At 40.8% G+C, this 20810-nt stretch overlaps 1 protein-coding gene across 8 annotated transcripts in view; it reads left to right on the forward strand.

The window, feature by feature from the left end:
* Nucleotides 1–19318, forward strand: part of LOC125076826 (muscleblind-like protein 3) — a 103789-nt gene extending 84471 nt beyond the window's left edge. For 2 of the 8 annotated variants that reach the window (XM_047688521.1, XM_047688520.1), the window contains 6 exons: nucleotides 9009–9176; nucleotides 10030–10113; nucleotides 10585–10764; nucleotides 12222–12311; nucleotides 12494–12535; nucleotides 12628–13959. In XM_047688521.1, coding sequence (XP_047544477.1) covers nucleotides 9009–9176; nucleotides 10030–10113; nucleotides 10585–10764; nucleotides 12222–12311; nucleotides 12494–12535; nucleotides 12628–13257 — 1194 coding nt within the window. In that variant the 3' untranslated portion in view covers nucleotides 13258–13959. Of the gene's footprint in view, nucleotides 1–9008; nucleotides 9177–10029; nucleotides 10114–10584; nucleotides 10765–11729; nucleotides 12015–12221; nucleotides 12312–12493; nucleotides 12536–12627; nucleotides 13960–14043; nucleotides 14097–17241; nucleotides 17327–17962 lie in introns of those variants that run through there. The other 6 variants (XM_047688525.1, XR_007120725.1, XM_047688523.1 and 3 more) reach the window with 6 other exon arrangements.
* Nucleotides 19319–20810: the final 1492 nt, after the last annotated feature.

The following is a 20810-nucleotide window of genomic DNA, read 5'->3' on the forward strand; positions in this document are numbered from 1 at the left end:
TTATCAATATATTTTTTTAATTCAAAATATTTTTTTCAAATCTATTCCGTGAAATACGTTCAATTAATAAACGTGATTTTATTTTATTACATAATTTCATAGTAATTATAATTATAGCATTAGACACAAGGTAACCATTACAGCTGTTTCAGGTTTGAATATTTAATATCTCGAAAAGTATTCGATGTATAAAAGTGTTACTTTCAATAATAAAAATGAATACATATTTTAATACGAGCAATTTAGATAAACGTGAAAAATTCGTATTCAACGATAAATATAGCGATGTTACAAGCTCACTCTGTATCGTTCAGGAAAATATCCAGTTTACTATTTGATATGCCGCTTTATCACGTCAATTTTGCATAATGTATAATATCTCGCGAGCGTATAAAGTAAGTTAACATATTGCTAGTTTATTTCGTCGGCGGGCAAAACGGCTCAGCTCAGAGGCTCGTATTTGTAACGCGACGGGTTATTAATAGCCGCGATAGCAGGTAGCCCGCGGCATAACACGATATTTGGGAAATCCGGATTTGCATAGGATAATGGGAGCGTGGCGGTGCAATTCGCAGTTTGGTGGTGGCGACTCGCTCGCGATACCGCCCGACCGAAGCATCAGCTGCAAATTGTTCAGCCTAATTGTAAATTTTGTCGTCTTCACTCCATAGTGTTCGTGTTTCAAGCTTAACAATCATTCCGAATTCAATACCGTTTGGGTACTTTTGTAGAATAAACCAAATCTAATATGGATTATAATTTATAAGAATTTAAGCGCATAATTCCATGATGACGCAAATTTCTATTATTTAATGAGCTATCAACTGCCACTCATAATAATATTCAATGCTATTAAAATTAAGATTTAATAGCTTTTATTCATTAATAGCTATGTTTTTATTTTAGTTCCGCCTAGAAATCGTTAGATTCAAGTTTCTGCATTAATTGTGAATCTGAATGTATTTGCCATCATTGAAATTCATATCGTGAAAATGTTAAATGCACTGTTGTTTAATAATTTTATTAGATTTTTATTCATAATTTCGAGTTAAATAAAAAATAACATATAAATCAGATGGAGCAATTAGTTTTTACGCAACAGAAAAACTATTTAATTGAAAACGGTGATGATAATAATTAGAAGAGGCCTGAAGTAAAGGGGGGAAGAAAGGCGAGGGACGCAGGGTCGTCGCGTGCCTGATGTATGCGCCGCCGCCGCGACGCCAGACCCGCCGGCGTCGCGACGCCGTCCCACAATGCAGATATCGTGCAACGCCACCGCAGCCTTTGCGTTCGCCGTTTACGTCCACGCGAATCTAGAGACCCCATCGCGTTGCTGCCAAAAACCCAGTTTTATGGTTCCAGGAAATCGTTATTTAAGACGCGGCTTAGGCTTACAAAATGTATTAATGTAGGTAATGGCAATTTTAAAATTAATGTAACACTTTTTAAATACTTAACTAGGCTAATATTATCAAACGGTAATCTCGTGTAATCTGCCGAAAAGTAATGAATAATTAATTATTCATGTATGAAACGGTTTCTGCAATCGGGTAACGTTTAGCATATTTTCAAAGTTTCCGGCATCAAACAATCAAAGGGCATCCTAATGACTGGGCTCAATGTTGGAGTGTTTATTCACACACTCTTACGTCGACTTTTGATTGATGCGTAGCGTAATGACGCGGGAAACTATTTCCTTCACATTTCCTCCACTCAATAAAGTATCGAATATGCTTATTTATATATTCGTGTCAGTTTATTTGGGGCTTTGTCAATGCGGCCCGTAGTGCCGACTACACTTGAAAGACCGTCATTTGTCAAGATTACGGCTGTTTGGGGATTGAGATATGAAAAGCGGTTATTGTTTAGAATACTTTCCCTACCCGAATAGGGATCCCGTTTTTTGATACCAACAATTATATGTATAAACCATAAATCTTCATCCTATTCACCGTGCCTTATTTTGCGCATCGCGCAATAAATACTTCGAAAAACGTGAAAAAGCGGACTCCAAGTTGTCACTTTAGTATTGTCATTGATGTTTATTATAGAAGGATTAAAACTGTCGATGTATTTTTAACTTGTAATTTATATTTAATGGATGACTTTGCTTAAGCGGAAGTATATACAATTAGCACGCTGCGTACGAATCTCTTCAGTCACGGACTGGCGCCGAGTGGAAATTACGATATTTTATCCTCAATAAAAGTGCACTCGGCGCCGTTAACGTCGAAGTCCGAAGAAAACTCCCCGTCTATAAAGTTAATGTGGGCGTATGAAGATTTAAATGACACGTTAGACACGAACATGTGCGCTTTGCGCTAGTTAAAATATATCACAACGACAACAAAAAGCAATTTAATGTAGGTATTTTTTGTTTTGTCTCGTGCTATAACACATCTCATTATGTGTTGTATGTGTTTACCTCATCAATATGTCTAAATTGCGAATAATGGCAGTCGTATAGCGTGTGAGAGAACATTTTGGCGCTATTAATCTGACAGCGCTGTGCTATATCGAGACGCTGGAGGCGGCACATTTATTTTATGTGCCGGCAATGTTACATACGCCATAAAAGTCGTTAGGACGGCGTAACGTCTCGCCAACGTCTTGGCCGCTGTAATTACGAGTGCCTGTATGGTATTCCTATAACTATAATACCGTCAGACACCGCTCGTGCCTCGAGCCCCTTGTCGCATTTCGGGCCCCCACATTAACCTAACATAAAGCAATAAAAGTCTCACACCTAATGTATTTAATAGTACACAACGTCCTATATTAGGTACGATAAATTTACGATATATAGGTACACTTCGACTTTGCAAACAAAATTACAAATAATTTAATGTAGCTATAAATCAAGTAAAATCTCATATAAGATTCCTTGGGGGCTGTAAAGCTTGGTACACACTGGGTTATTTGAGTCCTTATTACATACAGTAACATTATCTTAATATAAATGAATAAAATTAATTAAAAATTAAAACTATGTAATATCGAAAGATTAGAAGAGCGGCTCAAGAAAGCACAATGATAACAATGAGGAAGCTGGTTTTCTTTCTGAAATCACTTCGTTAATAACTCGACTGTGTAAAGAAAGTTGATTTACGCGGACATGTTTACTAAGTTCTCGGATTTTAGTGAGTGGAATACGATGTAGCGTGGGAACGACACCGGGTGCAACGCAGACTTTGAAGTATTCTAACTGGAATTCGTTTATTCTGTACTGCCAATGTAATAAGATACTACACTTTTATAAAAGCCACTTTTGTTGTAAAGACAAAGAAATATATAAATCGTACAGTTGATAAACATTTTTAATTTAACTAAGGTACATTGTTTTTATAGACGACAGGCTCTTTTTTGTAATGTTATTCTTATACAATGTATATATATCAATTGAAACTTCTGTTGAAATATAGTAACAGTGTAACTTCGTCCCAGAAACAAACAGTGAGAGCATTACCATTACACGGCACCTACAGTACGTAGGAGAATGTACAAATTAGATTGCGTGCGGGCTGTCGCGGAGCTGACGTTACCTCTAGGGTCAGGAACGAGACGCAGATGGAAATTTATCACGCCCGCCGGAGCTGAGACTACAAGTTCGCGCATTAAACGACTCCGGGACATTAGCCGCTTGCAAGATGCCGCCCGAGATCATAATTAAGTGCCGCCCAATTTATCGGTCCGACCCGCACCCGAAAACTCCCCTTAAACTTCCCTTATCGTACCTACTAAAGGCTCTTTATTTTGTAGTTAGTTCGCCTCGCAATTATCGCCTTTTATCTTCGTCGACACGGCACCATTGATCGTCGTCGTACAAGAATCGAGACATGAATAATTTTATTAGATTAATAATTTATTATAATAATTATCATATTGTACCTTTCGGGAACAAAAACATTGTGAGAATGTTTCCAAGCTACTGGCCAATATCTTGACAACTGACATCTCTAAATACCAAAAGTCATTTACCGTTGCCAAAGTGACCCAGAAATCTTCATTCATCGAGAATCTATTGTTATTTACAGCGAAAGCAGACAATCATCACAAAACCAAAAAATGTTGCTTAATAGGTCACAGTTGAATAATGAAGTGTATAGGTATGTCACTCAAGTCAATGGCTGAAGTAAACGAGTGAAACGAAGTGTGTCAAGCGAGCATGCCGTGACAGTACTCGTCTGCTTAGACTAATTACTGCAGCAGCTCGCAGCGGCTAAACGGGTTAGGTAGTGCTGACCCGCCTAACTTGGCAACGTTTTACATCACGTTCTCTCCGTTCAATTAGTTTCTAAATGGCCTAGTATCTATTTTTATATGACACAATGAATATTTTTAAAATCAAATTAAACTTTTCGAGCAAATAAAGTGCGAACTTTATAAAAGTCGCCGTCGAAATCTTACCAGATTTGTAATGCAATGTTTTTTCAGCTCAGGGATGCGTTAGTAAAGCAGGCAATTTACGCGAGCCTATAAGTAACAAGATTCATTAAGGCAGTTACAAAGTACGCGGCGTTCTTAAAGCGAATGGCCCTCGAGCTTACAGCGTTCATAATGGCCGTACGAGCCGGCCGAGGCGCCGCGCGCGATTTAATGAAACACCTGGAGAGGTCGTGCCTGCTTCCGTTGCATTAATCTCGCTGCTCGCACCCCGCGGCTGTCCGTTCGCACCATCTGCATTATCATCCATGTTGACCCAACATGTTAAATAATTACCATCTAACATAGAAGACATGATTATTAGCCCAGTTAATAATAATAATATAGACATTTTTTTAATTAATAAAACGTAGTATAATATAAATAATTCACCAGTAATACCGAGTATAGTATAACTCTAATATTGTATCCAGACATTTAAAAGTAAGCAACTAATATTAAAGCCGGGATAAACAACGGCTGACCGTCCGCCGGCGGCAACGGCAAAAGTGGCCGAGATAACTCCGCGCACGAATGCATATTTTAACGTTAAGCTACGGCGCCGCGATGCAAACTTGTTTGGAACTTCACCAGAGTGAATAATTCTTGATTTAAGATTTCTCCTGAAAGAACTAGCTTTTTCTCTTTGTAGTTTTAAAATGTTCGCAAATATAATAAGGATTGTAACTGGAGCACGTTAGCTTTTGTAAAGAATTATATGGATTTGGTTTCATGTGTGCTCGTACACTCGATACGTATATTTGCGTTACGTGACTCGTGAGCAATTTGAACGTAGTGGTGCTTGGCGCCGCCCAGAGTTGAAAATAAAAAAGTAGCACGGGCGCGAGGCGTAAACACGCGCCCCTCTCGCGTGACGGCTCATTAGCCACTCCCCTGCGCCTCTATAAATCATTTTAAATTCAAATTCTACTTTCTTCCAGAATTGACTTTGCTTACCTAATTCCCTTCGTAGCCGCAAATTTTTAAAAATTAGATTTTACCTTACTTTTGACAATTTAAAAATATTTTTAACATTCGGGTTCAAATTGCGTCACATATCGTACATACCATTGATATTAATTTATTTTAATACTATTTTTTATAAATTTGAAATGTCTACTGTGTAACTATGTAGGCGCCTCAGATATATGCGCACAAATATCAGAACATATCATGTAGACAAAATGTAGCGGGATAGGCACGTGGCCACGTGCCATGGATACCGACGCACACTAGCACGTCACATGGAGGACAGTTATACACAGGTACACAAGTTGGCACATGCCACCGGTCGCTTCTATTCCCGTCCCTGTTCGACATCATGAACATTTTTGGCACTCACTTCGTGCGTACAAGTGGGCTTTAGAATCTAACTGTGAGTGTGTCATTCATCTAATCGTCAGCTCATTGTTTTCCTAGTGTATCGATTTGCAGTGGCGCGTGTCGTGCCGGCCAATCGTAAGCCAGCTCACTGTACAACGATGCGCTTACGGCCGATGATATTTTCTCGCCGGCGTGTCGCCGATCATCAATTACATGCGATCGATCGATAACCACGTGCTTATACTCAATGATTACTTATTACTATTTTTTTTTTACTTTTTAAAGGGAAAATCCAAGTTGATTTTGTTCTTTTGTGTATTGGTCTTTATGTTATTATTAGTTAACAAACTAATATTTTAAAGTAAGGTACTAAGTTTATATTACTCCCTGATATGTGCTATGAATGGGAAATTATTACTTTGTATGCTAGGTACTCGATCACGCCTGAGAAGCTTGTTTCGCTCATGTCGCAAAATAAGTCTAACAATATTATTTTAATTATTCAGAAAAACTATTATTATAAGTAAAATTTGCTAAGGAAGTGTTAAAATATAACATAAACTTATTGGTATACGAAATAGTAAATTCAGTTTAAAAAATACAACTGAAAGTATTTTTTATTTTATGGAGAACGGCAGTCATTTAACATATTAATTAGTTAGTCTCGTTAAGTCGGTCGTCGCTAGCACGGCGAAGTCACGGACGTGAGGCTCGCCGGCAGTAACGAAGGTGCCGGCGCGTGCCGCCTGCCCGACTGCAGCGACTGCATTGCACTACACTGCACTCGAGGACCGTTCGTTATACGCGTTACAGCTTTAAAGAGCACTCGGCGGCTTTACTCGACTCCACGAGACAAAAACGCCTTCGTTCATTTTTCATTGATGTCATTTTTCCACAACGATACACACTTTGCGGAATATTCTTGCATTAATATTGAAAACGCGTAGAAAAACTAGTTAGTTTATTCGAATGTTTTTAAATATGTATTCTGTTTTGGTTTATATTTTCTTACTTAACCTTTTCGTAGAATATTCTTGTCAAATATCGGTATTGATGCAGAGTAAATGACACTTAGCCAACCCCTTATTGCAAGAGAGCATTGTGTCATAAAGGATCCGGCAAGGGAGGCATTCTCGTTTCTCTCTTCTCTACTTTCACAAAAATGTTATTAGTTTTGGACGGTTATTGTCCATCCCGCGACCGTTAACCCTTCACCCTTCTCCCCAACAAGTACCCATTGAACATTCAATGCTAGGCCGACATAACCAATATCATTCTAAGAGTAGATATTACTTCTCGTTTCCACCATACTTCAGTAAATTTTTGTATTATTTGTTTATTCGACTCGACTAGAACATCATAAATGTTATCATGGCAACGTATGAATTAAGCGGAAGCATGTCTCCAATTAATTTTCTGTACAAATATAAAAATATGTAACGAAAAAAACACTGCAGTATTTAACAAAAAAAGTTATTCAGGCGGCAAAATATCAACTATCTGATTCATTAATAATATATTGTAAATGAATTATTTCGGCTTATTAAAAAAATAGTCACATAAAGAAAACGGTTTTGTTCAAAGTAAAAAAAAACTAATGCTGATTAGGAAATATTAACGCGTTTCTCAAAATCGATAACGTTTTAATAGACAGATAGTGGCAGCAATTAATGCATTGTAATGTGTAGCGAGGGTTGGAGCGCTGACCATCCGTCTGAGGCGACGCGGCCATTCGTCACGGCGGGAATCTGTCACGCTAATCGATGAGTCCACCTGCATGCATCCAAATTCCAAACTATTGAAGCCAACACTTTCAAACATCAATAATAAATCATTTAAAATTTCAAAGTATATAGGTATCTTAATAGATAATGTGACTATGTCTAGTAAAAACACACTAGAAATTGCTACAAAATTAATTTCGATGAAAGGACTACTTAGTAACATTTCATGAAAAATAATATAAAGCATTAAATTTTCATCAAATATAAGACACTAATTGTTGAATCCGTCCCTTCTAATAAATACTAGTTTGATAGACCAAACCGAGTTATCGTAGTTAAGATAGGAACGTGATCACCCATTCAAGTTTCACAAACGGCTTGCTAGGAATCGAAACTCGGTTAAGTAGACGGCGCGGCGTAACAGGAAATAATAACTTTATCCCAAGCTTAACTGCGAGAGGACCGTCCAACTAACATTATGCCTGCCAGTAACAAGTTAATCTAAATGCAGCCGACTGCTTCCACCAGCTAGTTGTAGCACGCATCGCCGAAGTTTAATAACTGAGAAATTTGGAATACGTCTGCATTCGATCCAACTGTTTATTTATTTGTGGTTTGTTTTAGAAAATTATTTAGTTTCAAAATATAGTTTAAATCATTTCGTGTTAAATATGGCTATGAATTATTTGCACACTTAGTCGGTTATCCTACAAACTTTTATTTTATTTTACTTGGATACAACACGCTTAACTGCACAAACTTGTTTTTACTGCGCGGAAAATTCTTCCGCCTGCAGTTAAATTTAAATCAAAATAAGAAACAAGCTTTTATTTCATGCTAGTTTTAAGACTAATTAAATATATTCGGCAAGCTATTGTATTTTCACCGACACCGAAACTGGAGTGCAAAATTTCAGCATAATTCACACTGAAGCCACACAATGCAATTATTTTTCATACAGCATTATCGGTCAGTACTTCTTCTAATCAATCAATATATTTATACAATTTGTTCATTAAACATCCTGATGTTTAATGATTATACCTGTATAATCATGTAATTTCAAACTATGTAATATAACGCAAAGAAAAAAATAATGCCTCATAGACATAATCAGTTGAGTTTCTAACTAAAATTGCTTTGGTATTCAGTTAAAGTTTGTTTGTTTAAGTATTTTCTTTAAAACGGCGATAAGCTCTTTTCCCGTTTTTTTTTTTCTACTGAATAAAATATTGCGTGGAGCTCGCCGTTTAGAGATAAAACGTCGACGAAGCTCTTCCTGTCACGTCCTGCGACAGTTAATTACGCGAATGTAAATAAATCATCATAGATGGGTGCGGTGGATTTCGAAAATAATTACTTTGTATTCCAATGATGCTGAAGCGATCAGAAGAAATACGTAAACATAATAATTATAATAAGTATAATAAGTAATAATAAATGCAATGCATTCTGAAATACTTGATAATTTGAAATCCGTTTGAAACGGATGGTTTTTCAAATCAAAAGTGTAATGCAAATTCGTATAATTTCCAGGGACGGTGTAACCGCGAGAAGCCACCCTGCAAGTATTTCCACCCGCCGCAGCATCTCAAAGATCAGCTTCTCATTAACGGTCGGAATCACCTAGCACTAAAGAACGCCTTAATGCAGCAGATGGGATTGACGCCGGGCCAGGTGCTCCCTGGCCAAGTTCCAGCCGTGGTGAGTTAAATTAATTTTACATATGCTAACACTAAATGAATGCTTCGAGCGATCGGCCCTCGAGAAGTAAGTAGGCACATTGTGCACGCAACACGCAGCTTTCGGTGTAACTTGCTGTATAATTTTGGAGCATTAATTGATTTACACGTAGATATTTAAAACAGCATTTAAATTGTTCCTGAATCGTTATTTGTTAGTAACTCTTATAAATAATCTGTACAAAAGTTTAGTCGTAATACTTCAATTAAAATCAACTCATTTTGTTAGGGAAATTCATTAGATGCAACTCAGTATTTGTTGAAGTTAATAGTTATTTACCTTCTTAGAAGAAGTACAGTTCCTCTTGGAGTTCTGGGCTTCAATTTAAAGTTTAACTCTCAGTAGTGTTAACATTTATGTAGATGTATAGTGATATATGATATCTTCTAAATAGTATAGATATATTCAATGACAGGAACAATTTAAATATTTTGCCGATGGCCGATCGCTCTTTACCGCTTAAGCATGTTTGTATTGTATAATTTTATTCGTTCCTTAAGTGGCATGTCTATTCTCCAAACTTACTCACATTTGTATGAACTGGGTATAAGCGGTAATGCAAATTAAATCACTGAAATATATTCCCTCACTATTCACACTATTGCTAACGTTACGGCCCGATCTCCTCGGGGTCTCTCCTCGCACCACTGCCTCTATGTTCTCCTTCAGGAGCTTTTAGTTCGTTCATACGCAACGGCTGCGCTTGAGTAGAAAAGCTGGTTGAGCTAGTGCGCGGAGTGACGTCGAGGGGCGAAGGACGGGCGCGGGCTGTTCCTCGCACGATAAGTAGCGTGTTGTGATGTTTTGTGTTGAGGTGGGCGGCGTGAGCGGAGCGGGAGCGGCTGCGAGCCACCTCGCCGCGCTGGATCCGATCAGTCTCGCCCTGCTCGCTCCGCAGGTAACCAGACTACCGAAGCCACGTCGCTGCCGGCCCTTCGCACCGATCGTACCAATCGCCTAGCCCCCCTCAATGCTGTCCCGATTACCTTTTACTTAGTTTATATATTTTATTATGTTAGTTTAGCACTTTCGTTTTACAATAACAAAAGTATATTTCCAAACCTGACTCCTTCTTCCTTTGGCCGGTGGAGGTAGCTTACTGGACAAATCGTATGCTTTTTGATTCTTCGACATTAAATACTTTAATGAAGCATGCCAAGGCTTAAATCTGCTAACTTTACTTAAACTAATACTATAGTACTTACCTATGCATATATTAATATATATTCTTTTGATTTGTGCTTTAATTAAGGTTCCTGAGGCTTTTTGGATTTAATTAGTATCTATATACTTGGGATCAATTGCACTAACAAAAATAAAGAGGTTGCAATACAATCAAAGTTTGACTAATTTTATGTATTTATCTTAGGCAACGTCGCCGTACTTATCGGGTGTGCCAGGCGTAGGGTCGACGTATGCCCAGTATTATGCGCCTCAGTTGGTACCCGCGGTGCTTGGGCATGACCCGGCCGCCGCGGCGGCCTCGCCGCTGGGCGTCATGCAGCAGCCAGTGCTGCAGCAGAAATTGCCGCGCACTGACCGTCTCGAGGTAAGAACATTACGTTGCCGGTTTGAAACTCTGATTATCCTTAACCCCTGAGTAGCGCTTCCTGATGTTGCTACATATTTCGGGGACCGACACAAATGTTCATTAAATATAAGTCAGTGAATATTTTTTTAATTAAAAATTGGCAGCTAATTTTGTTTTCTAAATAATACTGTGTCGGTTTCCTAAGCAAAGTTAAGGCGATGCAGCCTATACCTGTCCCCGTGTGTCTGTGGTGCGTGGGCGCACTGGCTCAATACGTCTGCGCGTTCGCTTTGCGAGCATCACTCGCTTCACTCTCTCCCCGGTGAAGGGTCTACACTGTTGGCGCGATGTCGGCAACATTGCCACGCTTTCTCTAAAATATGAAACACACACATACGTTACTGTCACTGGTAGAACCGAAAATATAGAATGTCATATTTCACAAATAAAGCTGCCGCCTCCTTGCCTTAAGTAAAAACTGTTACAATATATTTGTGCCTACATTGTAGTGGTGCCAGTTTAATTGCATAACCTTTAATAAAGTAATTAGTTTCACATTAAAAAGAAACCAAAAAAACGATAGATATGCGACGGATGCGTTAATATTTTTATAGCGTAAACTTTAGAAATTCAAAAAAAAGCGGCGTCGGGTGAATTTTAACTCCTCTCACATACATTAGCTTACAAAAATACAATCAGTAGATATTTTACAGCTGACATACTATTTTGCATAATTAACATGATTAAAAAATATACTCAAATTCGGTATTTCAATTAGATCGTTTAGTTTCACCAATCGATTTTCATCACAAGTGCGGTCCGGAAGAAAAATTAATAAATATATCAAAAGAACTTCGCGTAGACTAGGTTCGTTAGATATGAACGGTAGACACTCGGTACGATGTAGACGGGTAGAGAGGCGCGCGTACGCCCACGGGAGCGCGGGGCGCGAGCGGCGACATGGCTGGTGTGTGGTGGTGCAGGTGTGCCGGGAGTTCCAGCGCGGCGCGTGCAAGCGCGCCGAGTCCGAGTGTCGCTTCGCACACCCGCCGCCGCCCGTGGTCGCCCACGACGACGGCTGTGTCACGGTGTGCATGGACGCAGTCAAGGGCCGCTGCGTCCGCGACCCCTGCCGCTATTTCCACCCTCCCCTGCACCTGCAGGCGCACCTTAAGGCGCAGGCGCGCGGCGCGGTACGCCACCAGGCTGCACGCTCTCGCCTCGCTCGCTCGCGCTCGCTTATCTTCTTCCGCTTGGTCTCGCTCGCCGCGACGCCGCTTATGTTTCGCAGAGCTTGTTCTGTTAAGTTCGCCGCGGTGTCGTTCCGCGTCACGCTTCCGTCGCACTCACGCTTCACTTTTAATTTTTTTTATCTATCGCATAATATCACCTTATGCCAAGCTTTAGGTGTATTCTGTGCATCTATTACATCGTTATTGTTTCTGTCCCGTCCTGCGACGCTTGGCTTCACGTAGACGGCCGCCGCATCGCAGCAGCCGGCAGCGAGCGCGACTTCGGAGCCGGGCAAGAAACGTCCGGCGCCCGCCGAGCTCGAGCCGCCACCGGTACAGCCGCCAGCTTTGCACGCTTCTCCTCCCCCACCCGCTCCCGCCCGCACGCTCCCCGCGGCCCCTCCCGGGCGGCGCGACGCGGACTGGACGCCCCCGCCCGCCCGTGCCGCGCCGCCCTCATACCCCTGCCCATGAACCCATAGAACCCCGCTCAACCGTCTTGTTTCTCTTTTCAGATGGACATGAAAAGCGTCGGATCCTTCTATTACGATAACTTCGTAAGTATCACAACGGCTACGAGATGGACTATACAGAGACCACGGGTGAACAACCGACAGAAATCACTCAATCCAACTGTCTATCATTTCAGGCCTTTCCCGGAGTGGTGCCGTATAAGCGACCCGCCGCGGATAAAGCCGGAGTTCCCGTGTATCAGCCGGCGACTACGTATCAACAACTGATGCAGCTTCAGCAGCCATTCGTGCCCGTGTCATGTGAGTACCCCGCGCCCGCCTCGTCCGCCCCGCCGGCCGCGGTTACGGCGGTTTCGGGAGCCACGAGTGCTCCCCAGCCCGCGCCGCCCCCGCAGCCCGCGCCACCGCCCGCGCAACAAGCCGCACAGTCCGCGCCCGTGCAGTCCGCGTCGCCACCCGCGCCCAGCGGCGACGCTTCCGCGCCCGACCCCGCCGCCGTGGCGAAGGAGGTCGCACACAAGAACTACGCAGCCGCTCTTGCACTCGCTGCACAACAGTCCGCTATGGCGCACGCGGCTGCAGCCTACACGCAGCAAGCGTTCAAGGCCCGCGCCGCCATGCCGGGGCTAATGCGCGCTCCACTGATGATGAGGCCGGGCTGGCCCGGGCCGCCCATGCATATGCCCGCCTTCTACCAGCAGCCGTACATGTACGCGATGCCACCGCCCACGCCGCCGTCGGCGGCCGCGGCGGCTGCGGCTGCGGCTGCCGCGGTCAATCCCTACAAAAAAATGAAGACGACCTAAGTGAGTGCGCGGGCGGGCCGCGGCCGGAGGGGCGCGGGGCGCGGGGTCTCCGCGTAGAGACTCGTACGTGTGCGATCGAGTGTGGCCCCGGCCTGTCGGGGTATTAGCGCTAGGCGTGTTGTCACATTTGTATTGTATTATTGTAAGGACGAAGCGAACGGTTTCCGTCTCGCGGATGTCTAGGTAGTTTTACGCTATAATATCTATTCTATTATGTATCTACTCACTTACCGTTTTATCTTATGCGTGTATATTTCTCGTATCTACGATCCCGGTAATAATAACGCTTGAAATGCATGACTGTACGTTTTTTATTACCTCTTGTCGATCGTCGTTTATCGTGAGTATCGTCGTACTGAGAGTTGAGCGCTTGGTCCGTCGATCCCGTTTCCCGCTACGTACACGCTTGTTCTCGGAGGAGCTCCGCACGGGTGCGCTTTGGCCATTGTGTCGACCCAGTACCTAGTGGTTACCGGCTTGCAGCAGCGAGCCCGCACCTAACACAGCCGCCTTCTAATTTTCGCATGGATAGAACCCACCACCCCTATATACGTTTGGCTCATCAGGTATTATACTCATTATTCTAGTGCTCCTCGTGTGTGCTATGTGTGCCGGCGTGTTCATCATTAGAGCTGCGGAGCTGACGAGCGTCGCTCTAGCGTTTTCTTTTAAGTCGCACTTCTTTCTATTTATTTTTAACGCTTTCTGTTACATGCCTTCCGAATGACCGCTTCGGCTGTCGTCCGCATTGCAATCTTTTGTCGCTTTTTGTTTCGGGACGGACAGGCTGTGCGCCGCCCAACGCTCCCTATGTGGAGTACACGGACGAGCGCGGACAGGTAACGAGTGCCGCGTGCCGCACGCTTGCTCCCCGCAAACGCTACGCTAGAACGCCACCCGTAATCTCGTGCGATTTGTGAGCATGTCGCTTATTAACCCTAAATTTACTCCTGACACTTTAAAGTCGGCACTCCTCTAGGTTTTCGGCGGCTTTTCTGCACTCCTGCTCTTTCGATCACGGGCTCAAGTGTGTTCGCTCTAACCAAACTCGCATATCACCTCTACCTGCTCCTTAGCCTATAACCTTTACTTTTGTCAATCGAAAACATTTCATATCAAAAAATTCATACAAGCTATTATATAAAAGCAAAAATATCTAATGATATCGAACCAATCGATCGATAATCGCATTTACTGTTAACTTCATTCTATTTAATTTGCAAATATATTCAACAGTTCAACACTTCCTATGAGCTTGCTTCGTAAGTTCGCTTCCGTAGTAACATTTAGTTATGCTTTAGGTGATTAAAAGTAGACTAAGCGCTTAATGATAGCGAACTAAACATAATGCCGTCCTGTTTGGGCCACTGTAACAAGGTCGCGGTACGCTTGGTAAAGCTTCGTGTCGCCTTGACACATCACAGCGAAGGACACAAAAATAAAACATTGAAAGAATCTTCCTGTAATGCTTAACGGCCGGTGGGAACGTGTGTTTATTCTTCGAAAGCTACCTTTGCATAACCGCCAAGTTTTTCTCAATAATTTAGTCACAGATAATTTGGAACTTTCTGTGCTAATAATTTAACGACACATCTGAATTGATGGCATCGCTTGTGAAGCAGAGCATACGTATGAATGTCATCGTCACATCCATCATTTAGTCATTGTGCTGTAACTGTATCAGTTATTGTATTGAACAGTTGATGCTACAACTTACCTCTTGATGATTTTTAGTTTTTGTATAGTGAAACATACTTGCTTTCAAATGTGGAAGAAGTCACTCTACAGTATTGCCTTGCTTACACCCGGTAAGATATAATCAGCTTACTTTAATATCCTCAATATAAGTGATTTCCTGTTTGTAGCCTATACTGAAACACCGCTTTATGGTAACACGTTTCAATTCAATGAAATAACAAGAGCAATTAATTCAATTCAAAATTCATGTGATAATTAAAACTTTGCACAGCTGCGGTTATTTCAGTAAAGGTAATGTTTTATTAATAAATACATAACGAAGCCAGATATTTATTTTCTCTCAAAGAGTTGACGAAATAACAATAAACATATTAATGAAATATCGCTCTAAATTATTCCCGACTGTGATGGCGTCGGAACAACGTCAACTCCTTGGCAGAAGTTCACCTCCGACAGAGTCAACTATCAACTACTAAAGGGGGTTATTTATCACTAATATCAAGCTGAATGCTTTATGAGTAAATGTAATTTAATGCGTAGTTGGTAATTGAAATGAAGGTGGTGAGATAAGAGAAGTCAAAGTGAGGTCCGTGGTTGTTTAACATTAACGTAATGAGCGTCCGTCTGAAGACGTGATTTGTATATTTCGCTTTGTGCTCGGGCCAATTAACCACTTTGAGTTTTCTTATTCAATGCTTAAAGTGCTTCGCCGTTGCGGCTTCAGTTCCTCGCTTAAGACTTGTTGAAGCCTCTCTGATGCTTACTTGAAGTACTCACCGTAGACGTAATTAATATACTTGGTTTTCTTTTGTTTGTCGTACAGTAACCGCACTCTCTAATGGTCATTATGTTGCAGTTTGTACTACCACTAACATGTCACGTCCAGAACTGTCATGTAAGCTAAAGGTATAAATTTAATTTGTCTTTTTACATATAACCATGCCTACCTATCGTTACCGATCAGCATGACTGTCCTCGGTTCCACTACTGAGAACTAGCGATGGACTCACCACAGCCGACGCAGACACATTTCGCAAATATCCCCACACAGCCTATTTAAGCTTTTTTTTATAGCGACCGTTGGTTTTTATGGGTACACTTTGGACGCTACAGAACCTATAGAACGCCCTCGCCCTGGTACAAATTGTCTAGCATCATGCTTTAGCTTTTTTGTAAAATATAGTCACGCTTAAATAAGATTGGCTGCGCAATAATGATTATATTTCAAGCGTTCTGCATGCCATTTAGATATTATATATTCATACCTACTTGCATAGTGCAGCGTACTTTAACACTACTCTGACGGTTACGGAACTCATTTACATCGAGACAACGCCTCCGGGCTCGTAGTGTATTTCCTGTGTACAGTTCTTTTCGATAACGGATATTACAATATAAAAGTGACACACTGTCAGCGCGCCACTTGATCAAAGAATGCTTGGAAGGTACAATCATATTGTGCAACAAATCTTGTAAGGTTATTGTAATATTAAAGCAGCAACAAGATTTGATTTCGAGCAATTTCGCCTTCCGTGTGTCTTATTTTTGTTACTTAAATAATACCGTAGCGATTGAGAAACTACACACGCATTTGTTTAATTCATTAGAGGGTCAATACGAATACATTATGGTATAGTCACATATCAAATATCAATAGGTAGATCCCGGTACCTTTGCTCTTTGATATTACAAAAACTACTTCGGCGTTTTTTTCAGACGGCTGTGCAATGAGGATACTTTTCAGTGTCAGATGTATGAATGTTCATAAAGTGATAGAGATAGCATTAACACTATTAACATAATTAAAATTCATAAACCGTCAGATATTTCACATATATCGTACAAATATTACTCTACAAGCAAATGTAGTATTCTCTAATATACTCTTTGAATTATTTTAAATATTTTTGACTGTTTATGAAGTAGACGATTTAGTTATTGTCATTCAAACAGTTTATGCACAATATTGGATATATATTTACGGGATATGATCAAATTATCACCCGATATACTTTCAAATGATATGAAAATTTAAGTGAATAATACACTATTACTGTCGTAACAATATTTTGCTTCATGATTACAACATGTTGATGAAATTCATATGCAATAGTGAAGCTGAATGGTAACTCAAACGATAAATGGCTGTGTGACCAAAATTTTACAAACTGGAAACATAATACTAAGAAAACGTAATTGATTTTTCGTACAAATATTGTGGCAAAACTGTTTGAATGTACACTTAACCATAAATAAATACTTATGAATTATTTTTACACTTTTCAGTTACTGGACACCCTCCCGGTGTGCCAAGATTTTAATCGACAAGGATGTACGAGACCTACCTGCAGATTCGTTCATATTCGTGAAGGTATGACAACGACATAATATTGCTACATTATTTATTTTCGAGTAACAAATTGTGAAACTTCATTTTCTTAATCTTTATATAAATTATTAATTACTATTTACCAATTGAAAATTTCCACAGTATTGTAAAAGATGACGTTATCAATTTTTCTTAAAAACCTGCATGAATATTATATTCCAAATTCCTGCAGACATCCTTCCTTTTGCATGATCTGTCACTAATACGTAGGTTAGTGTTTAAAGAGCGTTACAAGTTCTTATAGATAATTTGTACTAGAATAGTCTTTTTGAAAGTAGTCGTGTAGAGAAAACCTATCTGTTGATCACTAGCCTGTTGTTGTTGTATAAATGAAAAATAGAATAATTGTAGCTGTTTTAGATAAACTGAGTTAGTATTCATGACATAGATACCATTCTGTACTCGTTGTTGTTATCAATATTCTCATGATATTTATTATATCATTCGAAATATCAGTTTACTTAAAAAATACAGTAGTTGATGTAGTTTCAGTAACACAATGTAAAAAGTCAACTAAATTTGATATCACGCAGTAATTTTATTGTAATTCATATACTTGGACGATTGAAGGTGATGTGGTATCCGTACCTTGTACTCATAACTTACGTGGTGCTGCAGGGTGCGGGCTGCAGGTGGTGGGGTGCCGCGTGGTGGTGTGCCGCGACGCCGCCGCCGGCACGTGCCGCCGCGCCGCCTGCCGCTACTACCACATCCCCGTGCAGCTGCCGCCCGCGCTGCGCCCCCCCTAACATGCCCCCACCCGCACGCCGCCCTTCTCCCTTCTCACGCCCTACCCTCCCACGCCCTCACCCCACACCCATTCCCACACCACACGTCGCCCGCGCCCCTCGTTATCCATATCGATCGCGCCTCTGACACACTCGGGAAAGGCAGGTTTTTATCGGCTGGTACTGTCGCTCCCGCGGCGGAGGTGATGATATTTTAGTGAATTCGGTTAGTGCGAGAGGCGGAGGTGAGCCGCGTTGTCGGCGCGCCTCCGCCGCTCGCTCGTGTTTGACTTCGGGAAAGAGTGTGTACATAAGTAGCGGGATATGATTCTCAGGCACGGTCATGCGATTGTGATATGAATAGAATTCGAGACGCCGGAGCCGTTTGAATGATTTATCGAGGTCGTACCGAGATCGTCGAATAGTAGTTAGTGAGGTTTCAAATGTTTTATTACTATTGTATATTATTTTTTTAAGATACGATATGAGTTCCTGTAAAGATCGGCGCGGCCGCCTGTCGGCGCCGTGTGAGATTTGTTGTATATAAGCGAGGTATTGTTAGGGCGACGCGCGCGCTCGCCGGGCGCGCGCGTCGGCCGCAGCTTCTGCCGAAGGCCGAGGCCGGAGTCAAAAGTTGCACCACCCCACTCCTACTGTGAGCATTTTTGTGAGAATTATGTTATTTTTTTATTATGTTGTAAAATTATGTTTTTATAGATGACAAGTTTTACACTAGAGTAGATTAAGATGATCGATGATGAAACACCAATAGTGTAGCCGCTTCTCTCCTTCGGCACTGATACTTTTGACGCCGGAGCACAATACGCGTTGTGGAGCGCCTCGTCCGCTCGGTTGTCGTTTCCGTGCCGCGTCCTCCTACCCCACTTAGAATAGATCACGACACTCGTAGAGTGATAGTGGACTAACAAATCGAAATACAATGAACGTTGTCGGACAATATTAAAACGAAGAAGGCATACTTCAATGCTATTTACCTAAATTATAGGATAGAACGTTGGCTTTTATTCCAGATAGATTTTGCTAGATAATCATTATTTTTCCGATCGATCCCTGTCTATCGAAGCACAAATAGCGACCGACGATCGAGTCCGATCGACCCGTCAACGAGTCCAGATAACTGAAATAGCTCCCCTGTATTGTTTTCGACATGAACAGTATTAACTTTTGATCAAATTTATCTCGTCGTATGTATGTAGAGGTGATATGCGGATAGAGAGAGGCAGGGGAGGCGCCGCCGCGCCGCGCCGCGCGCGCCGGTGCGCGGTCGCCGGCGCGCGGTCTCGCCGGCGCGGCGCGGCGCGGCGGCGCCTCTCTCGGGGCGAGGAAGCCCGATGCCTGATATTATTCCTAGTCCATATCCTTTTTGTTGATCAGTCATGCGATTAATGTTAGAATAAAAATATTAATAATTTGATTTATTCCTCCCATTTAGTGGATATTTTGATAATGATATATTAATAATGAAATATTTAAGATACATAATACATATTTGATTCTAAATCCTGATAAAGTGACACTACGTTAGTAATTTAGTCGGAGGGATACTTGTGCCGTGATTATATTTTTAGGTATATATTATGAAATAATTCCTAGCGTCGGAATTAAAGAAGTGATTAATGTGTAAGTGCGTTATATTTATTGTCGTATATCGTAAGTGAAATGCCATATCGATAAAAGATGAATAGCGGAGGGTGGAGTTAAACTCGTCAGGAGGAGGTTGCGTTTTGTTTGCGTTGGTTGTTATAATCGTCCGAGCCGCTGGCTGGTGGACAGTTCGCTTTTATCAATACGGCACTATATGACTTAAATACATAAGTTGTCTTTTTGTTTGTGTTAAAATTTATCGTTTCATTGATTATTTGTTACCTTTAATTTTTATTATCAAAATTTTATGATCTGACGCATTTATTGTAAGACAATCGATTACTTTTATAATTAATTAGTGTGATAATAATTATTATGGTATCAAATTGCCGTTATAATATTGAACATCGAAAGTATCCTTCCTCTTTAGAAGGGACTCTTCTGGCCCAAGGTTTCTAGTGGATTTTATATTTTTCTTTTTGTTGTATTTTTAATGTTGCGTGTGTCTTACACATAATATATTTCATTTTGTGATATTTTTAACTATAAAGTACTGTTATTATAAATCCAAATGGAATAATGAAGACCTAATTAATTAAATATTCAAGAATTTATTTGTAAATCACAAAAAAAAAATGTAAAACTGTAAATATATTAACAAAAAAATGAACTGCAACACAATAATTATTGATTATAATTATATCTCTCATCAAGTACACTGTAAGTTCTTCGATACCTAACGATGGTATGTTATTATGTAGTAGTACAGTCTACTAAAGGTGAACCGGTCCAGTGAACAAAGTATTGATAATATTGTGAACATTTTTTTATTCACGAGCAATCACAGAAAGTACATGACATTGTAATATTATTTATGAAATTACTATGTGATGTGATCTTCGGATCAATTTTGAGTACAGTATAGATAATAAACAACTGAATATGTCACGTGGTTATTTATTTCCTTACCTTAATCTGCACTGTTGATCGAATGTAACAATATAAGCGCATGTGTGATGTCGCAAGCAGCCGCTAGTATTATATAAACTTATTCTTCGTCTTAAACAAAGAAAATTCATCGGATTATAGTTTGCGATTCAAATAAATGTGTTATAAACTTATATACCCAAATG

This window comes from Vanessa atalanta, chromosome 3 (genome assembly GCF_905147765.1).
Source record: "Vanessa atalanta chromosome 3, ilVanAtal1.2, whole genome shotgun sequence".
Classification (NCBI taxonomy): domain Eukaryota; kingdom Metazoa; phylum Arthropoda; class Insecta; order Lepidoptera; family Nymphalidae; genus Vanessa; species Vanessa atalanta.